The sequence below is a fragment of the Notolepis coatsorum genome (genome assembly GCF_963971535.1).
Source record: "Notolepis coatsorum genome assembly, chromosome: 20".
Classification (NCBI taxonomy): Eukaryota; Metazoa; Chordata; class Actinopteri; order Aulopiformes; family Paralepididae; genus Notolepis; species Notolepis coatsorum.
The window spans coordinates 34,889,758-34,914,433 of record NC_140184.1 but is presented as its reverse complement, the minus strand read 5'-3'; the positions used below and the strand labels follow the sequence as shown (position 1 = coordinate 34,914,433).

Here is a 24,676-nt window from a genome sequence, read left to right as displayed (position 1 = left end):
ATGATGAATTGAAAATGGGGGACCCTGATATAAACAAGACGAAAGTCTTTCTCTGGTCTGCATCGCCTTAACAATTGTATGTATTGAGCTGTACTGTACCCATTCTGCAATCTGTTAATACAATTTTCAATCAATCAATCAATCAGTATTATCCAATTCTACCCTCCCCTGTCTCGAACGTTGTTAGACCATGCCTCCCACTGGTCGGCTGCAATGTGGACCAAGCCTTGCATCAGGAGGAGGCAGCTGTCGCATCTTTTCACCTGTACAGCGCGATCTCTCAGCAGCGAGGAGTAACGCGTGGGAGGCTCACGCTGCCCCCGTTGCTTCCTGATTCTGCTGTACAGGCGCACCAACCGACCTGTAGGAGTCGCTGTCCACAACGTCCGATCCCCACCCACCGGCTTTCCCACCCCCTAATACTGCCAATTGTATTAGTATGAACGACCAGCCAAGCCGGAAGCAACGCAGAGAGCTGGGCTCGATCCCAGCATCTCCTGCGTTAGTGGCGAGCGCCTTGCCCACTGCGCCACTTAGCCGCCCCAAAAATTTAAATTTTCAATATTTTAGACGCATTACCTATATCATTTATGTACAGTATGAAGTTTAGGGCCCAGAATTGACCCTTGTGGCACACCACAGGTTATGTTTGACTGAGTGGACCTGTACTCCCAACTGCACAAACTGTTGTCTTTGTGTAACTTTTTAACCATTTGAGCCCTGCTCCTCTGATCCCATACCTTTCCAATTTTAGTAGCATAATATCATGATTGATAGTGTCAAAAGCCTTTTTAAGATCTATGAAGACCCCTACTGCAAACTTCTTATTATCAATTATGCTCGTCAGTTCTTCTACTAGGTCCATTAGTGCCAATGACGTTGAATGATTCAATCTAAATCCATATTGACTGTCTATAAGTAATGCGTGTTCATCAATGAAACTGTCCAACCGTCATAGTGAATCATTCTACTATGGTCATGTTACCTTTGACCTGGAAATAATATAGGTATCAGGCTGCTCGCAAGCACGAAATGCGCATAAAAAAGTCATATCTCGCGTTCCAGAAAACTAAACTGGATTATTTTGAAACGGGCGATGGAAAAACAATATGGCAGTCAAAGAGTTAAGCCGAGACAGTACCCCCGAAATCGCCTTTTTTCGACAAGAGATTTTGTTATATTTTGCTTCCTTAACATGTCTTATTTCAAACTAGTGGCAATAAAATATCGAAAACACACAATTAGTTGTTTATTTTACTTGATTGTGTCTGATTGTGTCCATAGATCACAATTACAATACAGAACTTTGAGGGCGTTTTCCGAAAAAATTAGTTTTCTTACACGTAAGAGATGAAATGTCCCATTTCCCTAGCACCTACACACACCATTCTTTCTTCCTATCTATACCCTGCATATTTTTATAAAGGGGTTTGTTGATATATCATTCATAGCCTGATTTATAGTACATTTATACAAAAAAAAATAAACGCCTGTAAAAAGTTCATTGTGTTTGGGGGAGCTCCAGTAGCTCACCGCGTATCTCACCGCGTATCTCGGCGCTATTTCGGCGTCGGGGACAACCGTGCGCATCACGGATCTGGGGTACACGAGTTCGACTCCCGGACTCGCCGTATTTTCTCAGAGTGTCTTCCCCTGATCTATATCCCATTCAACCTGTTTCTGTCGGTCATGCTTGACCAGAAAAAGCGATAAACGCTAAAAAATGAAGTTTAAAAAAAATCAAAAAATTCATTGTGTTATGCGTCAACATAATGAAACAAACATTTTGAATCTGGCATCATCCAATGTGTGATGTCTATCCTGGCGATATATGAAAATCATCGCATATTTAATTGGGTAACGCCCATTTTGCATATATAAATTTAACAAAATTTCAGGAAACTCGCAAGAAATTTTTTCTTAGTTGTTATGTACATAACAAACTGGGAAAGTTTCATAGTGATATCTATACAAATATATTTTTTTGGCCTATTAGGGGGTACTGTCTCGCCTTAAAACAGCTATACTCTGGCTGTCAAAACACAAAAGAGATATTCCTCTTGTTCACGGCCAAGAAGACTTCAAACAGCTTAACCCTCGCAGGTGTACAATCTAACGTATGAGATTACAATTTTGAGAACTGAACCTTCTAGTCAGGATGTCACAATGGCTACTGGCCTCTCACATGTGGTGTACACATACTTACTGTAAGTGGTTCTAGCATTGAGAGAGTCACTGAATATAAATATCTTGCTGTGTGGCTCGATTAGAAATTGACATTTAAATTCCATGTGGACAACCTTGCCTCCAGGTTGCGGCAGAAAATTGGCTTCCTGTACAGAATAAAAACCAGCTTTCCTTTGATTAGTAGGAAGAGTTGTCGAAGCAGTTTTCTTATCAGTCTTGGTCTTGGACTATGATGATGTAATAGGCATGCTGCGGCCTCAACCCTTGAATCTCTGTCTATCACTCTACCCTCAGATTAATCACTGGTGATAGATAGGACACTTTGGAACCTATGGTACCCGTTCTATTGACTGGCTGGTCCTTAAAGGACGACTCCACTTTTTTTGGAAATTAGCTTATTTAACATCTTCCCTGGAGTTAGACAAGAAGATGCATACCTTTTTTGTCTCTGTGCGTGCATTTTAGCTTTGGGAATAGACGCTCCGTTAGCATAGCTTAGCTTCATCACTGGAAGTGGGGGAGGACAGTAGCCTTACAGTGCCTTACAGTGTATTGCAAGGTCTGACATTGACCAAACTTGATATGCATGACCTTGGTGGGCTCTAGGTCAACTCCTGAAAAGGGGGTCAATGTCAGACCTTGCAATCAAAAGTTAGGGGGCGCACTGAAATTATGGCAAGGGTTATTAGCCCCCTAACTTTGATTGCAAAGTCTGACATTGACCCCCTTTTCAGGAGTTGACCTAGAGCCCACCAAGGTCATGCATATCAAGTTTGGTCAATGTCAGACCTTGCAATACACTGTAAGGCACTGTAAGGCTACTGTCCTCCCCCACTTCCAGTGATGAAGCTAAGCTATGCTAACGGAGCGTCTATTCCCAAAGCTAAAATGCACTCACAGAGACAAAAAAGGTATGCATCTTCTTGTCTAACTCCAGGGAAGATGTTAAATAAGCTAATTTCCAAAAAAAGTGGAGTCGTCCTTTAACACTTTTGAGTGCCAGCCACACGTTGTCGTTAGTTCATGCCGACCGTTGAGTGCCGCCAACGCTATATAGCGCTTGTTTGTTGTATTTTTTTTTATTGGCGATTTGAATTCATATTTCATCAATCGAGCCTCAGGTTAGTGTTGCAGACTCTCTCTGAGCTCAATTGGGAAGATACCGCCCCCTATCGTCTCTCCCTGTGTAACTGCACCCCATTACTTTAGACCAGTGCTTCTCAAACTTTTTCTGTCAGGCCCCCCTTTGGCGGACCAAACTATTTTGCCCCCCCCCCCCCCCCCCCAACAAAATAGTCATGAAATGGGCCATGTTTAAATTTATTGAAATAACACCAGTATCGTGACCTTTCAAATTGACATCACCTTCCCTCGCGAGATGAAAAGCCAGCTTCACACAGATATGTGGTGCTGAATGGTATCAACACCGTAACTGCTGCATCATGAGATACTTGGTACTCAGCACCACACTCTGAAACTAGCTCTCCAGGTGGTATCAGATGAGATTTCAATGAGTTCTTCCAAGAGTTTGGATGGAGTGTTTCCTCATTTTACTTTTCCGTCAAGCCAACTGAAGAATCCATTGTGATCGCCGGCCCGGAAAACGCGTGGATTATGTATTTACAGTACCCAACGCTGAATCAATAAACGCGATCGATATTTGGAATGGCGATCAGGAATTGGACAAATCTTTTTGGATAACATCTGATCTGAGGTAAGGAATTTATTTTACCAGTCTTAGGATAATCAGAGCTTTTTTCACAGAGATATCAGCGTGTCCCATATGTGTGTGTGTGGCTGTGTGGCTGTGATCGCTGATCAGGAAATGAGAGAATCGATATTTCAGCCCGCTTCTATAGCGTGCATAAGTACTAAGGCTGTCCCCGAAGCCTGTTTTTGGGATTCGAACTTCGTCAGGGTTTTACGAACGAACGTTCAAACCTTCGTTTTTAATTAAAATACAAAAAAACGAAAGAATTTAAGTTTAATTTTTTTTTCTTAAATATCCTCAAACTAAATCCTCAATTTGAATAAAGTGATTAATCTGATTAAATGAGTCTTTTTTATTAAATCAACTTACTTTAATGAATATAACTTTTTTTATACTATAATATTAGTGTAGCCTAATCTTTATCTGCAACTGTGAAGAAAAACCACATTGGTTCAAACAGAATGAATAGACACATAAAAGAAACATAATTAAAAATAAAAAATTCGAATTTTGATTTAGAATTTGAATGTTAACATAACGAACATTCGGGCTCAGCCTTAATAAGTACACATATACTATAGATAATCTAGCGTTTATTTGAAAACGATTCATAAATAGGCCGAAAAATGACAACGTTTTTGTGTATGCCAGAATATTCCCGTAAATGCCGATTATCACGGAATCTTTATATTTTCCTTAAAAACAAGGGCTTTTCAAAATGCTATAAAACGGAAATGAAGCGATTAAAAAACAATCCGTTTCGACAATGTTGACTGCAAACAAGTCATTGATAAGCGACGGGCAGATTAGACACATAGCCATAATTTAAGACAGAGATTATGCGTTCACAACGCTATCATTGAAGTGGGTGGTGGCATTCAACAGGGTTTTACCATGTTAACCAGTGGCACTGGAAGTGTTAAGGTCCCCCAAGTTTGCTCGGAACAGGGTAAATCTGCATTTTGCTATGATTCATGGAATTAACTCCAACAGTCCTTAAAGCTTGAGATTCTCCCCTCTGACGCATAGTTTAAAACCTTGATCTCCAACCTTTGTCATCCCTGGCTTTTGTCTGCCCTTGTTGTCTCATTGTGTTTTTATAGGCTGTGTGATTGTATATGCTTTATTTACGATTGTTTATTTCTGTAAAATGTACATGCCTGTAAATGAGGGAAACCTCAGTTGGCTTTCGCATTTAAATAACGTTTTTTTTATCCACTTTTTCTCCTCTTTTTCTATTTTTCTCCCATACCAATCTCGCTGTGCCAATTCTCCCCTTGCCCTGTCTTGAACGTTGCTCGCATATGCCCCCCACTGGCCGGTTGTAGGGAGGATAGAAGCCTTGCATCACGTGTCCCCTCCGATACACAAGGAGGCAGCCCTGTCACATCTTTTCACCTGCCAGCGCGGACTCTCATTGGCGAGGTGTAACGTGTGTCTTATATAACCCATTGAAACCGGGAAACACATTTGTGTGTATACAGCAGGGTTAGAAATTACATTTTTTTTCAAGGGCTTTTTTTGCCCCCCTTAATTGATTTTCGGGGGCTTTTTTTGTATTTCGGGGGCACTGAATTTTTATGATAAACGGTAGGGTGGGACGGTTCACAAAATGGACGGTTTTGGTCGTATCACGATTTTGGGGTCACGGTTTTCAGTTCGATATACGTTAATCTTTATTAAAAAAAATTTAACACTCAAATCTAAACATGCTTCTCATTTATTAAAAATAAAGGTTTACAGTGTTTACAGCCTTAAATAATGTTTGGCACACAAAGACCGAACCGACTGAAAAATATAGGCTACATTTGTCAAAGTATTAACTTAGTGCAAACAAACAATATGCTCAGCCAGCACTAGACTTTCCTTTCTTTAATTAATATAAACACACAAAAACAATGTCAACCATGTTTAAATTCCCTGATTGTCAGTTCTTAATGGAAAGATTCGTTTTCTGCTTGAAATTATTATGTTTCTGTCTACATTTATTTAAGACTAACATTATTTAAATATTGAGTGCATCTGTGGTGGATTACGCAATTCGGTGAGTTGGAACTATCTATGGGTTGGCGCCGGGTCCCCACGGACATTTTAGTGTCACGCACCTTCAGCAATGTTATTATCAGCTCCGGTAACGTTAGGAGGTGATGGCATGCAGTGGGAAAGCGGCAATAGTCCCGGTTGGAGTTAATAAAACACAGTTGTATGTTAGCCTTCTTGGATGTTGAATAAACGCCTATCATTGTCTTTAAACACCCCGCCTCTCAGACTCCCATTTCCTCCTCTGCTACAGTAGCTACGGTGACATTTCATTGACTGTACAGTATTAGCTTGCGGGCTGCGTCGGGCTACCATAGTTAAAACGATGCGTTGTGTTTACGAACTGCTATGGCAAGATGTGTGTAGGCCTATGTAATGTTAATGGCTATGTTTTTAAAGTGCGTAATGAAGATTGATTTATATTGTGCGTGCCATTTTTACACAAACTGACTAGCACCTGGCTGGCTACAGTGCTGCTGCTGCTGCCTGCAGCCAGTGCAAGAACACCGGCTCCGCAAATGATTTTTTTTATTTGCGCGTCATCTGAACCGTACGATACAGACGCTCCATTACCGGATAAATATATATATAATTAGTAAACTGTCGGGGGCATTAAGTGCCCCCTTTAACTGATTTCGAGGGCATTTTGTCCATTTTCAAGGGCATTATGCCCCAAGCCCCGTTAATTTCGAACCCTGGTATACAGGCTTAGTGTTGTCACGATACTGGAATTTCGACTTCGATACGATACCTTGAAAAGTATCGATACTTTCGATACCAAAAAAATAATTATAATAATTCTTTTTTTATTATAATAATTTTTTTTTTTTTTTTTTTTTTTTTGCTTTTGTTGCTGGTTGATTCTCAGCTTCTCTCTGGTACTATACGAGAAGATAATACACTTTTAAAACCTTTGTTTATCTTTAGATCAGAGAGAGAGAGAAAGAGAGTGGCTGCTGGAGATTTTAGGTCTACTGAGCGCACCTTTCAAGTTATGACCCGAAAACAAGGGGGGAGGGGGGGGGAGAGGGAGAGGGGAGGGGGAGAGAGAGAGAGAGAGAGAGAGAGAGAGAGAGAGAGAGAGAGAGAGAGAGAGAGAGAGAGAGAGAGAGAGAGAGAGAGAGAGAGAGAGAGAGAGAGAGAGAGAGAGAGAGAGAGAGAGAGAGAGAGAGAGAGAGAGAGAGAGAGAGAGAGAGAGAGAGAGAGAGATTTCTCCGGAGCTATGCTCGGAGCATTTATTAACGTTACATTTTCAACAACATTGCTGCTAATTGGACACTTCATGGAGGCGGGGTAACGTTGTGTCGAGTTCATGCGTGTACTGGTGTAGGATGGGCTCCGGCTCCGCTCGACCTAACGTTGGAAACGGGTAGTTGTGTCGAGTTCATGCGTGTACTAGTGTAGGATGGGCTCCGGCTCCGCTCGACCTAACGTTGGAAACGGGGTAGTTGTGTCGAGTTCATGCGTGTACTGGTGTAGTGGGCTCGGCTTGACGTTACTCCGTTTACATGAAGTAATAGGTGGCCAGCTAGCTAGCATTAAGCTAACGGAGGAACGACAGCTAACGTTAGCTAATAATAGCGTTGTTTACAAACTGAAGACAGGGCTGCGCTGCCCGGCTGTGAGGGGGAGGAGGCTGCAGCAGCTTGTGTCTGTTGCTCTGAGCGAGGAGGAGGAGGAGGCGGAAGGGCAAGGCTCTGGCAGCGCGTCTGTCTGTCAACAACTTGCGGGAGCAAGCCAGCTGGTACCGATACTGCAGAAAGTATCGGTACTTCGGGAAATGAGTATCGAAGCCGTTTTAAATATTCAGTATCGATATGTATCGAAACTTCGATATTTTTGACAACACTAATACAGGCTATATAATGCATTATTAGCAGGCGTTTTAGGTCTAAATGGGATAAAGGCACAGGATTTGGGATTTCGAAGCACAGTTTAATAATAGGAATAATTGCTAGCCAAAACAAGCTTTGCATTGCAGCTCAGAGGCCCCTGATGTCACCAGCTTCATGCTCCTAGTGGAGGAGTAACAAAACGGCAACATCCGCTCCTTTAGTGTTAGCAATGTGGCTCCTGAAAATAGGCTAGTTAACTAAATATATCCTCCTCCTGTGAAACACCACTTTACCTCTCATCCCAAACGCAGTGGAAAAAACACAATTACTGCTAAATGGGAAAGGAAAATGTTCATAAAAAATTAATTAAAAAAGGCACCAGGACTTTATATGTTTTCACTGGCGCTTCTCAACCATTTTAATGCATGACAACTTAAAACAAAGACATGCGTTTATCTCAGCATAGACAGAATGGTGAACTTTGACACCAAAGAATGATAATTATTTCTCCTCATTTTACAAGACAAAAAGCACCTGTACCAAAGAGCATCAACATGATGGCGTATTTGTCGTCCTGCGACACCCTGGGGGGTCCTGAGTCGTGGGTTAAACCCCAACACTTACCGTCTTCAGTTTCCTGCCACACGATGCCTTCCAGATTGACGCTGGTCCCAGGCTCGCAGGGCCCCAGGCACTCGGGCTCCGTGGCCAGGGCCACGTCAGACGTGTTCACCGCCACTGAGCGTGTGCGCACCATTATCTGCTCACACGGCGAGGCAATCTCAGTGTTGCCCACGGCAGCCAGGAGGTGCAGGGGGGGAGGGGCTGGCGTGGAGACCGGAGATTCCATCTGTGTGGTAGGAAGAGGCAGGGCAGAGAGAGAAAGACGTGAGAAGGTACTTCAAAACCACAATATAAACAGACACAGAGCAGATGTTAGATATGGGGAAGGCAAGCCACAACTAGGGGAAGTGAACAAAATGTTCAACGCATGGGAGACATCAGGGAATGCTCGTGTTCCTTGCAGTAAACCGATGCCTTGATCAGTCAAAGGGTGACGAAGATGACGATAACTTCATCGCCAGTTTACACAACAAGGCAAATTAAATGCATTAAACATGCTGGCAGAGTACATGCATCCATGTTGTTGTGAACATTTTAATTAAATAAAGAAATTCCCATAGTCGCCGTGGGAAAAAATAAAATAAAATAAATTCCCTACCTACCCATGGCCTTAACTGACAACCAACAGGAACCAAACCATTTATTTTGTTAGGCCTTATTATTTATTTAGAAATATTTGTTAATATTGCAGCGAGCGTTGTCTGCATCTAGCTTTGTAAAGTGTAACCACACTTGCGACCATTTTCGGCTTGCCATTGCCCCGACTGCTTTGTTGTTGAATCAAGTCAAATCCTAGGTAAGCGTGTATTGTGCGCGTGAACGTTGACGTGAACGTGCGGCACACTTCATAGGTTTCGTTTTGCGGTAAACTAACCATTGACGTCATCGGACAAAAAAAGATACAGTATATATATATTTTTTTTTTACAGTACCGAAATGTGGCACCGTTGGATCTCACATGAATCAGTACTCTGTAGTACTGATGTGATTCGGTCGGTAGTCGGTACCCTTAAAAGTAACGGATTCGGTACCCATCCCTAGTTACCAGTTGTCCTCTCTACCTCTAGGTCACCCTGTCAACCTCTGGTCAAAGGGTGATACAGAAGTAGCTGTGGTCATGTGGACTTTACCTCAACCTTGCACTAAGACCTGATTAGGAGGGCAGCAATGAACTGCTTCGCACATAATAGGGGAAGCACATAATAGATGTAGTGTTACAGGAACAACAAGCCCCTCCTCTTGACGTCCTCCCTTTGTTGCCACACAGCCTGAGATCTCGGACACCAGATCATCTCATGGACCAGGGTTTCAGTTATCCAGTAATTACCATTATTCATTTTTTTGTTGGAAAAATCTCTTGAAGTCCGACATATTTAAATCTCTCAGGTCCTAATGTCTTGTGAAAATAATTAGCTCTTATTTTTATTTGGTTACCAAATACCAAGTAATGTATGTCCACTAAAAGTGCTTGTTTTGACAAGCAGGACTCACACGCCTCGCAGAATTTGAGAGCTAGACTTATGCTCAGCGGGAAAACAGTGAAGTCTGGAGCATGAGAGATTCTGTGGATAGTAACGTTACCACAAAAGGTTTGTGGCATTGGAATACAGCTACCATAGCTTTATCTAACAGATAAAAACAATGGTTCGTGTTTGTGCATTTCCAAACTGTGCCAACAACATGTCGCCCGCATTGCATAATGTTAACGTCACTCACAGACTATTGAACTGATACAGACACACTTACGTTGTGGTTTGCTAAGTGAATTGTGCAACACTCAAACACACTTGACTCAACATATAATTGCTGCTGTACCAAAACACTTTTCTCAAGAAATCTGCCGTTCCATGAGTGGAGAGAGCTGTTGCAGTGCAAACAGTGTGGAGGTAATGAAGCGTTAATTATTACGAATGGTAAATTGATGATTGAGCATTAAGCATTGGGTATAACGTTATTGCAACAAGCTCAATAAACACAGATAATATCTGACCGGAATTTCTCCCATTTGTCCGGGACATTGACATTTTCCCCGACACGTGGGCTGGCAGACATTTCTTCTAGTGGAAACCCTGTGATGGACTGATCATGCACTAATTCCCTCCATTAAGGAGCTAGTTGTGGCGAGGGAACAGGGCCGAGGCACTGTGTGACAGCGAGAAGAGAGACGGTGGCTCTGTGTGTTCAACCAATGAGAGCAAAAGAGAGGGGGAGGGAGAGTGCAGGAGCAAACCGGGAAGAGCGAGAGAGAATTAGAGGTAGAGCGAGGGTGTGGGAGGAAAAGAGAAAGAGGGAGACAGACTGTGATTTAAGCCCCATGGTGACACCAGGCTTAGTGCTCATTATTCAGGGTAGTCAACATTAAAGTGCTCCAAATCATTAGCACCGAGCTGCAGGAATCCTGCAGGAATCCATCGCTGCAGCCAAACACTGCACATTTATTAATTGGGCATAAACCACTCAGTGCTCAGCAATACTGTATGTTGCAAATGCTGGATCCAATTAGAGTTATGAATAAATAACAATTGACACATAGGCTTACAGGCCTTATATGCTCTGTGAATTAATGTCCTGATCCTACTCGCTGTTCAGAACATTCTGGGGAGCTGAAACCACAAGACATGAATTATGCCAGTATGAAAACACGCATATTTCATTCACATTATTGGAATTTGTACAGAATCCTCTGAAGACCCATACATTTCTGTTTTATGAAATAGGATGAGGTAATATTAGTTCAAAACTTGTCATCTTGGAATAGTGCCTTTCAAGGCCTGCTGAAATATGCTTGGATAACCCATTTATCTTGTTTTTTCCTGATCAGTTTTTGTCGGCTGGCGAGGAGAGAAGTAACTCTGGAGAAAATTAATGTGGCAGGGAGCTGTGGTGAACTGGGCCTAATGACATCGTAATCATTCCATGTCAGTTTCTGATGCATGATGTGGCCAAGCTGTGTGCCAAGCTGAGTGAACAGGACAGGTAATCACCCATGCTGTCAACCTTCTCTGTTCACAGGCCTTATGGAGACACAGTAGGCCATAGACAAGACTGCACAATGAACCCTACTTCAAAGTGACAGCGAACACCACAAGATCCAAACAGCACTGCGGGCAGCCGGCTCTGGCAACAGTGAAGCCTCATACACACGATGCTTTGAAATGTTTCGGAAACCGTTTGGGTTCCTTAAAACCATCATATCCACACTTCCCTGGCTTGCAAAAACATTTCACTGTGAACATCCGAGGACTTGATTTTGGAAACATAAACAACTGAAGAGTTTTAGAGGTGAATGTGTGCAGAGTGAATGGCTGTCAGAATGTTCACTCCACGTCATGTAGGCTCACACATACTGCATGAAAACAATTCCCAACCTACCTAAATTTATCTGGTGGGTTTGGTTTATTTAGTAATATACTATGAAATACCTTTGCTAGACATCAGGAAAGTGAAAGGACAATGAAGGATGATGCTGTGAGGTTTTCAACTCAGTGAGGAAAGATCCATCAGAACTTGAAGTGGCAACTCTCAATTCAAGCCTCGTTGACAATGTTGCTATAGTGAACACCGTTGCAAGTTTAATGTGCACATAAAAAAAAAAAAAAAAAAAAAAAAAACGTTTCTATGCTATATCCCTTCAAAGTCTGCAAGGATACTTGAAAAATAATTAGACTACTAATCTCTTTTTGAAACTTTCAAGGTGGACATTGACCATATTCACACGGCGGCCAATTTGGTCTTATGGGTTGGGATTCCTTTCCAGCGTGTTCCCACCCAGGTGGGAGGTCCAGTAATACAACCCTATTTTTGTTGATCTATTTATCACGTATCATCACATAGCAACCATTGTTTTGCACATAGCAACTGTTATTTCTTACAACATGGAGGATAAATGCTAAACATTATGTGCAAGGCCAAAAAAAAAACTTGGTCACAAGGTTACACATTTTAAACACTTATTTTAATCTGTGGGAAACCAAAGACACTGTTCTAATGGCATACAAACAACAATGACAACTAGGGCCGGGGGAAAGAATCTATATAGAATTGTTTGCATCAATTTGAATCTTAAAATCCCAAGATCAATCTTTAAATGTATGTCTTTTTTTTGTAGATGTGTTGAGATTTTTGCTATTATTTCTTTTTCTATTACTAGGTGTCTCTCTAGTTTGCCTTGTGCTGAGTTTCTGCTGAACTACTATGGGAACTTAGTTCACCAAATTAAATCTTTTGACATTGGCAGCAGGTGCTGCTCCCGTTGAAGCCAGCACTATGAAGTCTAATGTAATCTATACTGAATAGAGTAAAATCTGATTTTTTGGGACCATGTGAATTTTAATTGAATCAAAGCGGTTGATCAGTTCTAATACCAGGGATTCCGTTAGTCGTTAAATACCGGCCAATTACCGCCTAGAATTTCAATTGGCCGCAAAATATAATTGTTGCCAGCCATTGTGGCAGATAAAAAAATCTAAATATTACATTGACTGTGGTGTTAGTGTGTGACAGCCATGGCTTACTGAATGCATAGTAGACTACTGCGCTGTACTGCAACACCTAGGATTTCTTTCAGGGGGGGGGGGGGGGGGGGTGGTAGGCAAATGACTAGAATTTTTTTTATTTCTCTTATTACTCTGGATTATATACCACAAAACTGAACGTTATTGGCATATATTGGAGCACAGTCAGTTTGTCTCCCCTATTTTGAACATTTAGCTACCATCCGATTTGAAATCAGTTTAAAAATGGCGGAGCTGCAGCAAGAATAAAATACCTACTGTACAGTAGATTTCATTCTCTGTTCTTCATGCACACCTGGTGATACTAAATCCAAATTGAACTCTGCCATTGAAAAGAGTAGATTTGGCTATAATAAGGTAATTTATAGGCCTCATATTCTATAATAATATTTCAAATTGCATGGGTCCGGATGGCAGAATTCAGTACTGTATCTATCTACTAGGGGTGGAACGGTTCACAAAAACTACAGTTCGGTTCGTATCACGGTTTTCGGTTCGGTACACGTCGTTTTTGTTTTATTTTTTATTTAACACTCCAAAAATACCATACATCAGCATAATATATATAGCCTAAAAATAATGCAACTTTTCAGTTATTCTCAAGGACGTAGTCATGCAAAAACTGAAAGAATGAGGCAGTTTGACATCAGGCACATTATTTTGACAGTGATTGTTAGAGCTAGGAGAGAGAGGGGAGGCATTGCTTATTTAAACATGCTTCTCATTTATTTGGTAAATGTTTTACCTTTAATAATGTTTGGCACACAAAGACCAAACTGAAAATATAGGCAACATATGTCAAAGTATTAACTTAGTGCAAACAAAATAATTAAACCTTTCTATTTTTGTGGCCACATTATCAGGCTCGAAATTAACATTTTTACTTGGTAGCACTGGTGCTCCCAACTTCAAAAGCACCAGCAAAATGTAAGGAGCACCAACAATTTATGTAATATATTTTTTTTATTGATAAAAAAACGACAATATAACAGTACTGTAATGCAGTAAAACAGTGAAAGTAGCCTTAAACTATAGTATAGTGTAGACCTAGTAGTGTAGCCTATAGTGTAGACTAGGCATGTGCCGGTATGACATTTTGAGGGTACGATAACCTTGGGCAAAAATACCACGGTTTCACGGTATTCGGTACATAATAAAGTCCCCCATTGAACAAAACGTATTACAGTGCACAATAAGCTTTTCTATAAGTGTTATTTATGAATGTGTGAACTTGAAGACTGTCTGTATTACACACAGAGGGAACTGTCTGACCACTTTCAAACTAAGTACAGAATATAAAATACTTCCAAATAAACTTTCATGATTATGAATATGTAGGCTACATGTCAAAAGGGCATTTTGCTAATGTAATCTACTTGCGAAGATGTATGTTATTATATCCTAGTACTATTCTTATTGGATTAAACTTGGGATTCATCTTTTGTGGTGGCTCAACATAATTCACACACGGAACTAGGGGATAAGGGTTCCGCACGGACCATATTGTTTGTTACATTGCTGTCAGCAAACTAGCTCAGAGTGTCAACAGAGTGTTGACATTGAGTTGATGTTAGCTGCTAGCTGGCTACCCGAATCCACAACAGCCAGGCAGCCAACCGTACAAAATACAGTCTCAGCCAATCACATCGATTTGTAGTTAGTTAGCTCCACTCCATTGCGAATTAAAAGGTAGCCAGCCAGCACAGCTTGTATTAGCTAGCTACAGTTGCTAGGTAGCTAACGTTAGCCAACGGAAGAACGGTAGCTAGCTAACGTTAGCCACAGCTGTAAAAACGAACGGCAATGATGTTATGAGCTATCAGTAGCTAGCCAGCTAGATAACGTTAGACAACGCCTCGTGTATTAAACTAAAGTGAATAGTTTACTGGGCCATTGTTTAATGCTTCAGTGATGTTAAAAGAGGAGCTGCACGCTTGCTATCTTCGGTGAGAATGAGACGGGTCTGTGACAAGACGGGTCTGTGAGGGGGAGGGGCAATGAGGGCACTGCGAGCAGCTTGTGTGAGCGTCAACAATTTGTTGTAGGTGAGAAGCATTAAAGGTAAGAACGTCAAGCTCACGTTTGATTGGTTACTTAGAATGGTCACTGTCAACTCACAAGGCACATACAGAGTGTACAAACTAGCGAATAGACAGAGAAAGGGACGTTCGGGGAGGGGGGGAGGAGGTCGGACCAGAACAATTTTATAAATGTGAAGTTCAAGTTTCAAGTTTCTTTAATAGTTGTCATACAGAAGTACAGAATACTTTTATACAAAATGCTTCTTACTGTTACGCTCCAGAGACTGTGCTAGACAAGATAAGTATGAAATAAAATAGAAGTAAAAATAGAGGTCACAGTGTTCAGTATAGACATATGTACAATGTTCGATGCAGAATAGAAGTAACTGAGTTACCATACAATATACAATATACTATGCAATGTACTAATATACAATACTATATAGTGCAAAGCAGAAATGGGATGAGGTACAATTTAGGTACAAGTTACAGTAAGGTGTACGAGTTGTAGTGCAAATCCTTTACCAATAAATATAAAGTGTGTTTATGTGATCTAAAGTGTGGAGAGTGGGTGCTGCAGTGTGTTGTTTGTTTAAAGTGAGTGTGTGCGTGTGGATGTGTGTGCTGTGTGCATTTGATGGTTGTTGCATAGTGTTTATTGTTCGTTGAGCAGCCTGATGGCCTGGGGATAGAAGCTTCTTCTGAGTCTTTCTGTGCTCGCCTTGAGACTCCGGTATCGCTTGCCTGACCGCAGCAGTTCAAAGAGGCAGTTGTTCGGGTGGCTGGAGTCCTTGATGATTCTCTTTACCCCTGCACCGCTTGTTGTAAATGTTCTGGAGGGTGGGAAGCCCCCCTCCAATTGTGCGTTCGGCTGAACGTGTCACTCTTTGTAGTCTGCTTCAGTCTTGTGCAGTGCTATTCCCAAACCAGGAGGTGATGTTGCCAGTCAGGATGCTCTCTATTGTACATGAGTAGAAGTTCTTAAGGATCTTCTGACTGACTTGGAACTTCCTTAGGCGCCTGAGGAAGTAGAGGCGTTGTCGTGCCTTCTTCACAACACTGTCAATGTGTGTGGTCCATGTCAAGTCCTCAGATATGTGGGCTCCGAGGTACTTAAAACTGTTCACTCTCTCAACCGGTGCCCGTCGATACTGAGGGGGCTGTAATCCTTGACCCCCGACCTCCTAAAGTCCACAATCATCTCCTTTGTTTTGCTGACGTTCAGGGAGAGGCTGTTCTCCTGGCACCATCCGGCCAGGACCTTGACCAGTTATCTTTGAACCTCTGTTGTCAAGCCTCGTCAATATACCCCCCCCCCATTCCCAAAAACTGGAGTCGTGGAATCACTTCGCTTTGAGCGTTTCCACGGTTAGCTTGCGGCTAACGTTAGTTAACTTCCGGCTAACTTAACGTTAGGCTAGCTTGCGGCTAACGTTATAACCGAACAATACACACATGCCCCGAACCGGGGAGGTCGTACCGAACGGTGTACGGTTCAAATGCGTACCGTTCCACCCCTAGTATCTACAAAACCTTCTGTTTAATCATCTTCCCTTTATTAATTTCCTTAGATTTTTTGTACATGTGATCTGAAGAAGGGACTGACCGAGCTCAGTGGCAGTTTCTGATGTCTGGTAATTTTTAGCATGGTGTTATTCACTGTCAAAGATGCAAAGAAAAATCATAATTCATATTCTCCTTTGTTTCATCACAATTTAAGCAAGCCTAGTAATAGACACAATATTTCTGACACTGGGAATACATTCACTGACGTCCATAGATGTCCCTAGATACCAGGAACATGCTAATGGACCTTGTAGAAGTGGAGCAATCTTCCATTTACTTATGTATTTTAGGCGGATTTTCTGAAAATAGGGCTCCGGGCTTAACACATTGACCGCCAGCAGGAGGGGGCGCTGATCCCCCTTCAGCGCCAGGTCTTTATTCAATGGATATAGTTTTAGAATGCCAAACTTGCGAGTCCTAAAAATATATTTTATATTATAGCTATTGATCTAATAACGCCGTTGACTGTCAGTGAGTTGCTTCTGGTCAACATGCAAAAAACAGATTGTTTTTTCATCCGTACATTTCCGTTTTATACCGTTTTGAATATGAGTATGGTTTGGGTGATTCTGAGTAAATCCCATGAAGGACGAGAAAAAGACATTTTACTGTAATCAAGTTGTCACGTTGTAATTTTTCGGCTGATTATCCTGAAATCAACGCTAGATTATTGGTATTATGTCTCCTCGTGTATATATGAAATGTTGCTTCGACCGAATGTGTTAAGAGGTAAAACCTATTGGTAAACAAACATATTGCTGAAAATATACACTATGACTGCTGTTGTGACATGGTTAGGGGTCTTTACTCTTAGATACATTTGGGGGGGAAAACGCAACATTGTCATACAGTCTAGAGAGAATGATTTATGACGTGATGTTATTTGCGGTTCAATGATGGACCGCACAGGTGGAAGAGGTTAAAAGAAATCAGAAAATGTAAAATCTAATTTCTTTCAAAAATATGTCCTTTAACCACCTAACTGGCAACGGCCCGGCCGCGGGCCCTCTTGAGGGTGATTTTCCCACCGGCGCGATACGCCACTTTGGCGACCTCTAGCGGTTCGGGTGTGTATATTTTTTAATACAATATATATATCAAATTAAAGCCCTATTTGTTGCCTGTCGATTGCCATTTCAAAATACGTTCAGCCGTTCTCGAGTTACATACCGATATGTGCTCCAAAGTACACTGCAGACTTTTTTTCCTTTTTTTTTTAAAATTACTATCCGCGACTCCCGGGGCTCAAACCGGCAGAGCTTTTCTGGGCACCAGTTACGAGGTTAAAGGTGCATGCTTCTCCCCATCTCTGGCTGACATCACCATTGTGATACATGATGGTTAGGCCTTTTGTGTTTTCCTCAGTGAGGGATTGTCTTTTGTCGGTCAGCAGCATTTTGTACTTGCTGAAGCTTCTCTCTATAATTATTTTGTAAGTTTTTAAATATCAACATTATCTGGCCATCCTCAGTAAATACTATCAAACTCCTCTGGTCTATCCAAAGACCAGAGTTGGGACGGACGGATGCGCGCACACACATAAAGGGAGAATGGCTCATCTGTGTGTGTGCGCACACGTGCGAGCGCCCATTACAAGATACTTTAATGCCACACAATGATGGTTGGCAGGGTTAGAAATTAACATTATTTTACCAGGGCTTTTTTTGCCCCCCTTAATAGATTTTCAGGGGCTTTTTTTTATTTATTTTGGGGGCACCGAATTTTTGTGATGAAAATTTACATAAAGATTATAAAACATTTTCGACACTTTTTTTTACAGTCTTCGTCCCTATGTTTGATAACGTAATGTTAATGTCTCCATATATAGGGCTCTACGCTAACGTTTTTCCCAAGGAGCACATGTGCTCCTAAATAATTTTTTTATAAATAAAATCTAAATAAAAATGTAGGAGCATACAAAGAAATTTAGGAGCACAGTGAAAATTGTTCAAGTAACGGAGTTTATTAACAAACTATTTATTACATGCATATTATACTGTGCGTGTGCATACTAGGGATGGGCGTGAGTAATAGTTACTCGTAGCTATGAGAAACACCGGGGAAAAAAAAATCGAAATTATTAATATTATTTATGAAAAAAAAAAAAAAAAATTAATAAGATTTTACATATTTTTTCACATGTGTAAGATTATAACTGTTTGTCGGTTTCCTTAAACATATATACGTGAATCAACAAAAATAAGTAAAACTAATTTTTTTTTAATATATATATATATATATATATATATTTTTTTTTTTAATTTTTCCCCTTTTCGAGTAATACACGATCACTTGAGTATAGCATGCGATCAATCGATTGGGATTTTTCTTTAAAATGCCCATCCCTAATGCATACTAAGGGCTAAACATCTGTGAAAAGTGTCTGGGGCTTTTCTTGCCCCCCTTAACTGATTTTCGAGGGCATTTGGTAAATTTCTAGGGCATTTTGCCCCAAGCCCCCCTTAATTTCGAACCCTGATGGTTGGTGGTAATTGTTTTCGGTACAGTTTGTTAAAAGCACTGGGACATCAACATGAAACATCAGACATCAAACACCCCCCTCCCACCTCCCAATCCCCACAATAAATACATAGATACATAAATACATACAGGACAGGCACATATAACAGTCAGTCAGTGACGGATGCTTGCCTGTCTGTGCAAGGGGGGGGGGGGGCAGGGTGCTTAGTGTTCGGACTGCTGTGGGGAAAAAACTGTTTGTGAAGCGTGTGTATCTGGTTAAAATTTACCTGCAGCGACCTGAGGACATGTGCTGGAATATGTGGTGTGCTGGGTGGGAGGGATCGTTGACTATTTTACCAGAGCTTGTGGCTGTGCGTCTAATGATTTTAGAATATCATTAAGTCAACTATCCAGTTCGTTTTTATAGTGTAAGGTTTGGCTACTTGAAGGAGAGAGAGAGAGACTGAGACTTGTTACGCGCAACGCTAGGGCCTAACAAAATTAATAGTTGGTTTCCGGTTGCCGACCGACCCTGCCGATTTAGGTGCGACCCAATATATTTTACGAGTTAAAAAAATAAAAATAAAAATTGAATAAATTTCATAGAAATCTTAGTCAAACATTTAGTATTATGGATATTAAACATGCTGGCAGAGTACATGCATCCATGTTGTTGTGAACATTTTAATTAAATAAAGAAATTCCCTATCCATAGTCGCCGTGGGAAAGAATAAAATAAAAAAATAAAATAAAATAAATTCCCTACCTACCCATGGCCAAACTGACAACCAACAGGAAACCAACAATATATTTTACTTTGCCTAGTCAGTCTCGGAATGGATTTGGTAGCTTTTTTCTGCGTCTCCGTAGACCTTGCCACCGTTTTAAAGTTGTAGTGAAGATTGATTTATAAAAAGCGATTTATGTATAATTTAGCTAGCTCGCTAATGTTACTGTGATTAAAGCAAGCTTTACATATATATTTTTTTAATAATATTTTTTTTTAAGCTTTCAGGAGGGGCGGGGGGTCCCGTTGGCGATGATAGGTGAAACACTGGACAAGAGAGGGAGAGTGCATGTTCTGGCAGTGACATCACCTTCTGACGGCATACATTCACAAGTTCAATCACAAAACACAACGTTACTGTCCGGTTTTATATAGTTCTATGGTTGTTGTGGTAAACTACAGTAAACTGACGTCCCGCAGGCTTCATGCATTTCTCTATGACTGCACGTGTATTATATTATATGACCGTTACATCTTTCATTGTGGGCCGGCCAGAAAAAATTGCTAGTGGAAACCCTGGCTAATACCCAGTCCTAACAACAACAACAATAACAAAAGGCTAAGTAGCCTAACCCACAAATTGTTGAGTTAAAGGGATTCCCCAGATGGCATCCAATAAGCTCTCAGTAGGAGAGGCCTTTTGTTCAACCCAAGCCTCCATTGAGACCTCCTTTTAGATATTGAAAGGAACCAGGTCCCAGCAGACATCCATCCTAAACTGGAGGTTAATACCCAGCTTTCTATGAAGCAATATATTTTTCATACTTTTCCAGGCCCTGGTTACAAAGGGTTTAACCTCGCCATGCTCAGTTTTGATACTCTAGTAATCAAATTAAAGTCTACATTTCATTGAGCAATAAAGGCTCCCTTTCATCTTTTGTACTTAAATGAAAGAGGTTGAGAAGTTTGTCTGAAGACTAATAGTGCACAATCAATGATAGTGGAATGACACAATGGTTATTTTTGAATACAGAATACAGTTGAGCAATAGCTGGAGTTGAGGATATTGAATCAATGCAACAGAACAGGAACAATTTACCAAGCACTTCAAATATGATTCACAATTTCCAGGTTCCATCAATGGTGGTACAAACAAAAAAGAAAAACACTTTTCCACCCTGCTGCAGCAGATTGTAGACAAACACACACACACACATGCCTGAAGTCCCTGCCTGGTCTTCCAAAAACTCCATGTGACAGAACTACACAACTTGACAGATTAAACAAGGCTCAGCCCAACACTGAGCCAGTGCCAAATTCCATCGGTCTTTCCCTCTTGCAGGATTTACAGCCCGGTTTCTAAAAACTCCCCCAAACCACAGTGTTTGAGAGGTTTCTGCAGTGTCACGCAAACCTTCTCTCGCCTGCCAACTCCCTGGGAAAGCCACACTGACAAGAGACTGATCCTTAACTGACTGGAAACATTTCAAGATGGATCTGGGGCTGATCTCAAACATACCTCAAGTTGCTAACAGAGGGAAATCTCTGCCTGGATTTGCCAGAGATCTTGCAATACTTTCACCTCAAGCGAGGGATGCGTGCTGCACTATTTGCTGGACACATTAACCTGGGCTTTAACTTGTTTATTAGAGTTGGGATTAAGAAACTGAGCGCATGGCTTGAGGGAGGATTATGAGGGGATTATGCCGTAGTATCATATTAAGACACCTGTCTTGGTGTGTGGGCATAATAAACTAATAAACTATTTCACTGCATACCGGTAATTTAGGCCCTGACTACACGACACGTATATGGATATTATTTTTCAAACCTGATATTTTCACGCCATGAAAATCCTTGTCCACATGGCAGGGTTTTAAAAAAATACCTCCGTCCAGACGTAAATGCATAAACGCATATAAATTGCTCCAACAAGCATGTATGCAAGTAGGTGCCGATAAGAGATATCTCAAATACCATAGAACAACAGTCTGAGCATGTAGTGAGCCGATTTTCATTGGCGGCAGCAACTGAAAAGTAAAATAACAGAAATTACATTACATTCACGCATTACAAAAAGCAACAATGGGCAAACGCGAATAGAGCTAGACGGTACGTTTAACATGGCTACTGGATCCACTGAAAAGGATATAAAAAAAATCGTCACTTTAAATTTTTTTCGTTTTTTTTTAATCGAAAATGTCGGTTACGTGTGGATGAAAGGCCCAAACGTAGAGGAAAATGTGCGTTTTGCAAAATATCCATACTCGTGTGGACAGGGCCTTAAAAATGTCAGGGTTCAACCTTGACACAGCTTATGAAATATTTGAAGCCTTTTTTTATTTTCTTTTTAACTTACTTTTCTTATTAACCCTTTCTCTGCCACGCTTATGTACATCCTTATACCATCCTCTGCCAGCTCTATTTGTCTATGGAGAAGTTCCCCTTCTTTGCAGGGCTATAACTTTTTAAATTGTATTGCTAAATTGACATTACTATGGCCCATTCAACGTCAATTATCTATCGTTTAGGATGTAGCAACGTTCTACTTTTTCATTCACATATTCATACTGTTAGATTCTGATCAATCTGGCCAGTATCACGTCTTCTTGTGTTATCCTCTCTCCATCCAATTCCTCTGCGTTGTGTAATTTTAATGATCCCGACGTCTCATATACTGGCTGATTCAATCCTTATCTCTCCCCGTTAGTGCGATCCGCAAACTATAATAATTCTCCACCTTCGTAAGAATTCGACACTTTGACACAATACCTTACAAGGAGAAGCGTTGTTTATTTGATAAACAGAAGCCTCAGCTCAGATGTTAACAGATTGTATTGTCCTTGAAAAGTCTATTCTAATGATCTTTCGGTGTGTTCAGTCTATCGTCCTCCTGCTATTCAGTCCAATGGTGGTCAGACCTGGTCTTTAGCCTAAACCCTCCTCACGTTAGCCGAGGCTAATGATGATGTGGCATCCTTCCCCCCCCCCCCCCCCCTCTCCGTGATGAGGAGATTCAAATCAAATCAAATCAAATTTATTTATAAGGCCCAACAACACACGTTAATGTCCCCATGGGCCGTACAGCCTGGTCTTCTTTAAACAAGTCAAGAACAGAACAAGGACACCATAAGGTCCAACAAATTTAAAATAAATGCAAATAAATGAAAGAGAGAGAGGAGAGAGGGGAGGAGAGAGGAGAGAGTGTCTTCTGTGTGATCTCAGTCCTAGTCGCTCTATCTCTTCATCCCAGTTTGACCCCCAGCGCGCGCCAGTTCTTCTGGTGACGTGTCGTCTGAAGACTCTGCCTATTTATTAGGTGTGAGAAAGCCCCACTGGAATTCAAACTCCCTCTTTATTCCATAATTAACCCATTCAAATAACTGCACCTCCTCTCTCTGTGCAATTCTTATTTAATCCATTGTATGATTAAACTCTATTTAATTAACCTGTATATCAATATTATTATTATAATAGATCCACCCTCTCCCAGTAGATCCTAAACTTGAATCACTCCCCCACTAGATAGTAGTACAGACCCATCTTAAAAAATGTGCCTGCATTATCCCACTGTCCCCCCTAGATGGTGGCAAAACTCCGTCTAGAGTATTCTAGCCGACGTCACTCTCTGACTCTTATCTGTTGTTATCTCCTCGTGGCTCACGGCCATTTTGTCTCGGTGCAAATGGCTACTCTCTCAAACAAACGGCCGCTGCCTGCCCCATTTGTTTTTAATTTCTCTGTAGATAACACCCTCGATTTTCTCTACACCATGGCTCTCTGCTCATATTATTACAGCTGGCTTCTCTGTCGCTACTTATTTACGGATGCACTATCAGTTTGTTTTTATTTGGCTTAAAAGATCAAAACAACCGTGTGTGCACAGTGAACTCACATCTTTCTCCTGAGCGGTTTCTCCTACAGCGCTGGTTCGCCTCCTGACCGCTCGAATCGACTCTCTCCCATGGTTGGCTGGCCTCGCTTGCCGGCTTGGCTCGAGTCCATGATGGCTGTTGTTCACTCGTCACCGCATTGAAAAGTCTTTTTCCTTATCTCTTGCAAATCCGGCTGTCATCGGCAACCAACTGTTAGATTCTGATCAATCTGGCCAGTTTCACGTCTTCTTGCGTTATCCTCTCTCCATCCACTCCTCTGCGTTGTGTAATTTTAATGGTCCTGACGTCTCATACACTGGCTGATATAATCCTTATCTCTCCCCGTTAGTGCGATCCGCAAACCATAATAATTCTCCACCTTCGTAAGAATTCGACACTTATACCTTACAAGGAGAAGCGTTGTTTATTTACATAAACAGAAGCCTCAGCCCAGATGTTATCCGATTGTATTTTCATAGCTATCGTCTCTGCTGTTATTCAGTCCAATAGTGGTCGTTAGCCAAGACCATCCTCGTGGTAGCCGAAGCTAATGATGATGTGGCATCCCCCCCCCCCCCCCCTCTCTCTCCGTGATGAGAGGAGAGAGTCTCTTCTGGTTTCTTCCCTCTTAGTCTCAGTCAGATCTTAGTCTGCCCTTATCCGCTCTTGGTCTGCCTTACACCCGGAAAACACTGTTCGACTTATAGATCTTCGTCATAGCAATGACGGCCCACGCCCCTCTCCTGGTTGTCATGCGACGCTGTCATGACAACTGCTAATAACCTTTCACACATTTCAAAACGTTTCATTACTGTTTCATTAAGATGAACCTCTCTCCGCCCTGCTCTCTGGGCCCACACTCGCTATCAGCTTGTTGTGTCTTAGATCGGAATTCAAAACATTCTGCTCTGCTAACGCGGCCTGTGCCTGTGAAACCGCTGGTCCACCACCGTCTATATCATCCCATGATGATAATGGTATTACCCTCTTAAAGCGTCTCTTTATATCAGTTTATAAACCAAATATACATTGAAAAAACACCATTTTCTCTCAATACTAAAATACGGTCTAAAGTATAAATGTTTTTATCGTTTTCTGCAGCATTCTGCAGAA

The 24,676-nt window shown here is 41.4% G+C and overlaps 1 protein-coding gene across 2 annotated transcripts in view; it reads right to left on the bottom strand.

Annotated features, from left to right (window-relative positions):
- znf609b (zinc finger protein 609b) overlaps positions 1 to 24,676 on the bottom strand; it is a 282,574-nt gene that overhangs the window by 52,987 nt on the left and 204,911 nt on the right. For both annotated transcript variants that reach the window (XM_084337717.1, XM_084337718.1), the window contains exon 3: positions 8,398 to 8,623. In XM_084337717.1, the coding sequence (XP_084193843.1) occupies positions 8,398 to 8,623 (226 nt within the window). The remainder of the gene's footprint in view (positions 1 to 8,397; positions 8,624 to 24,676) is intronic.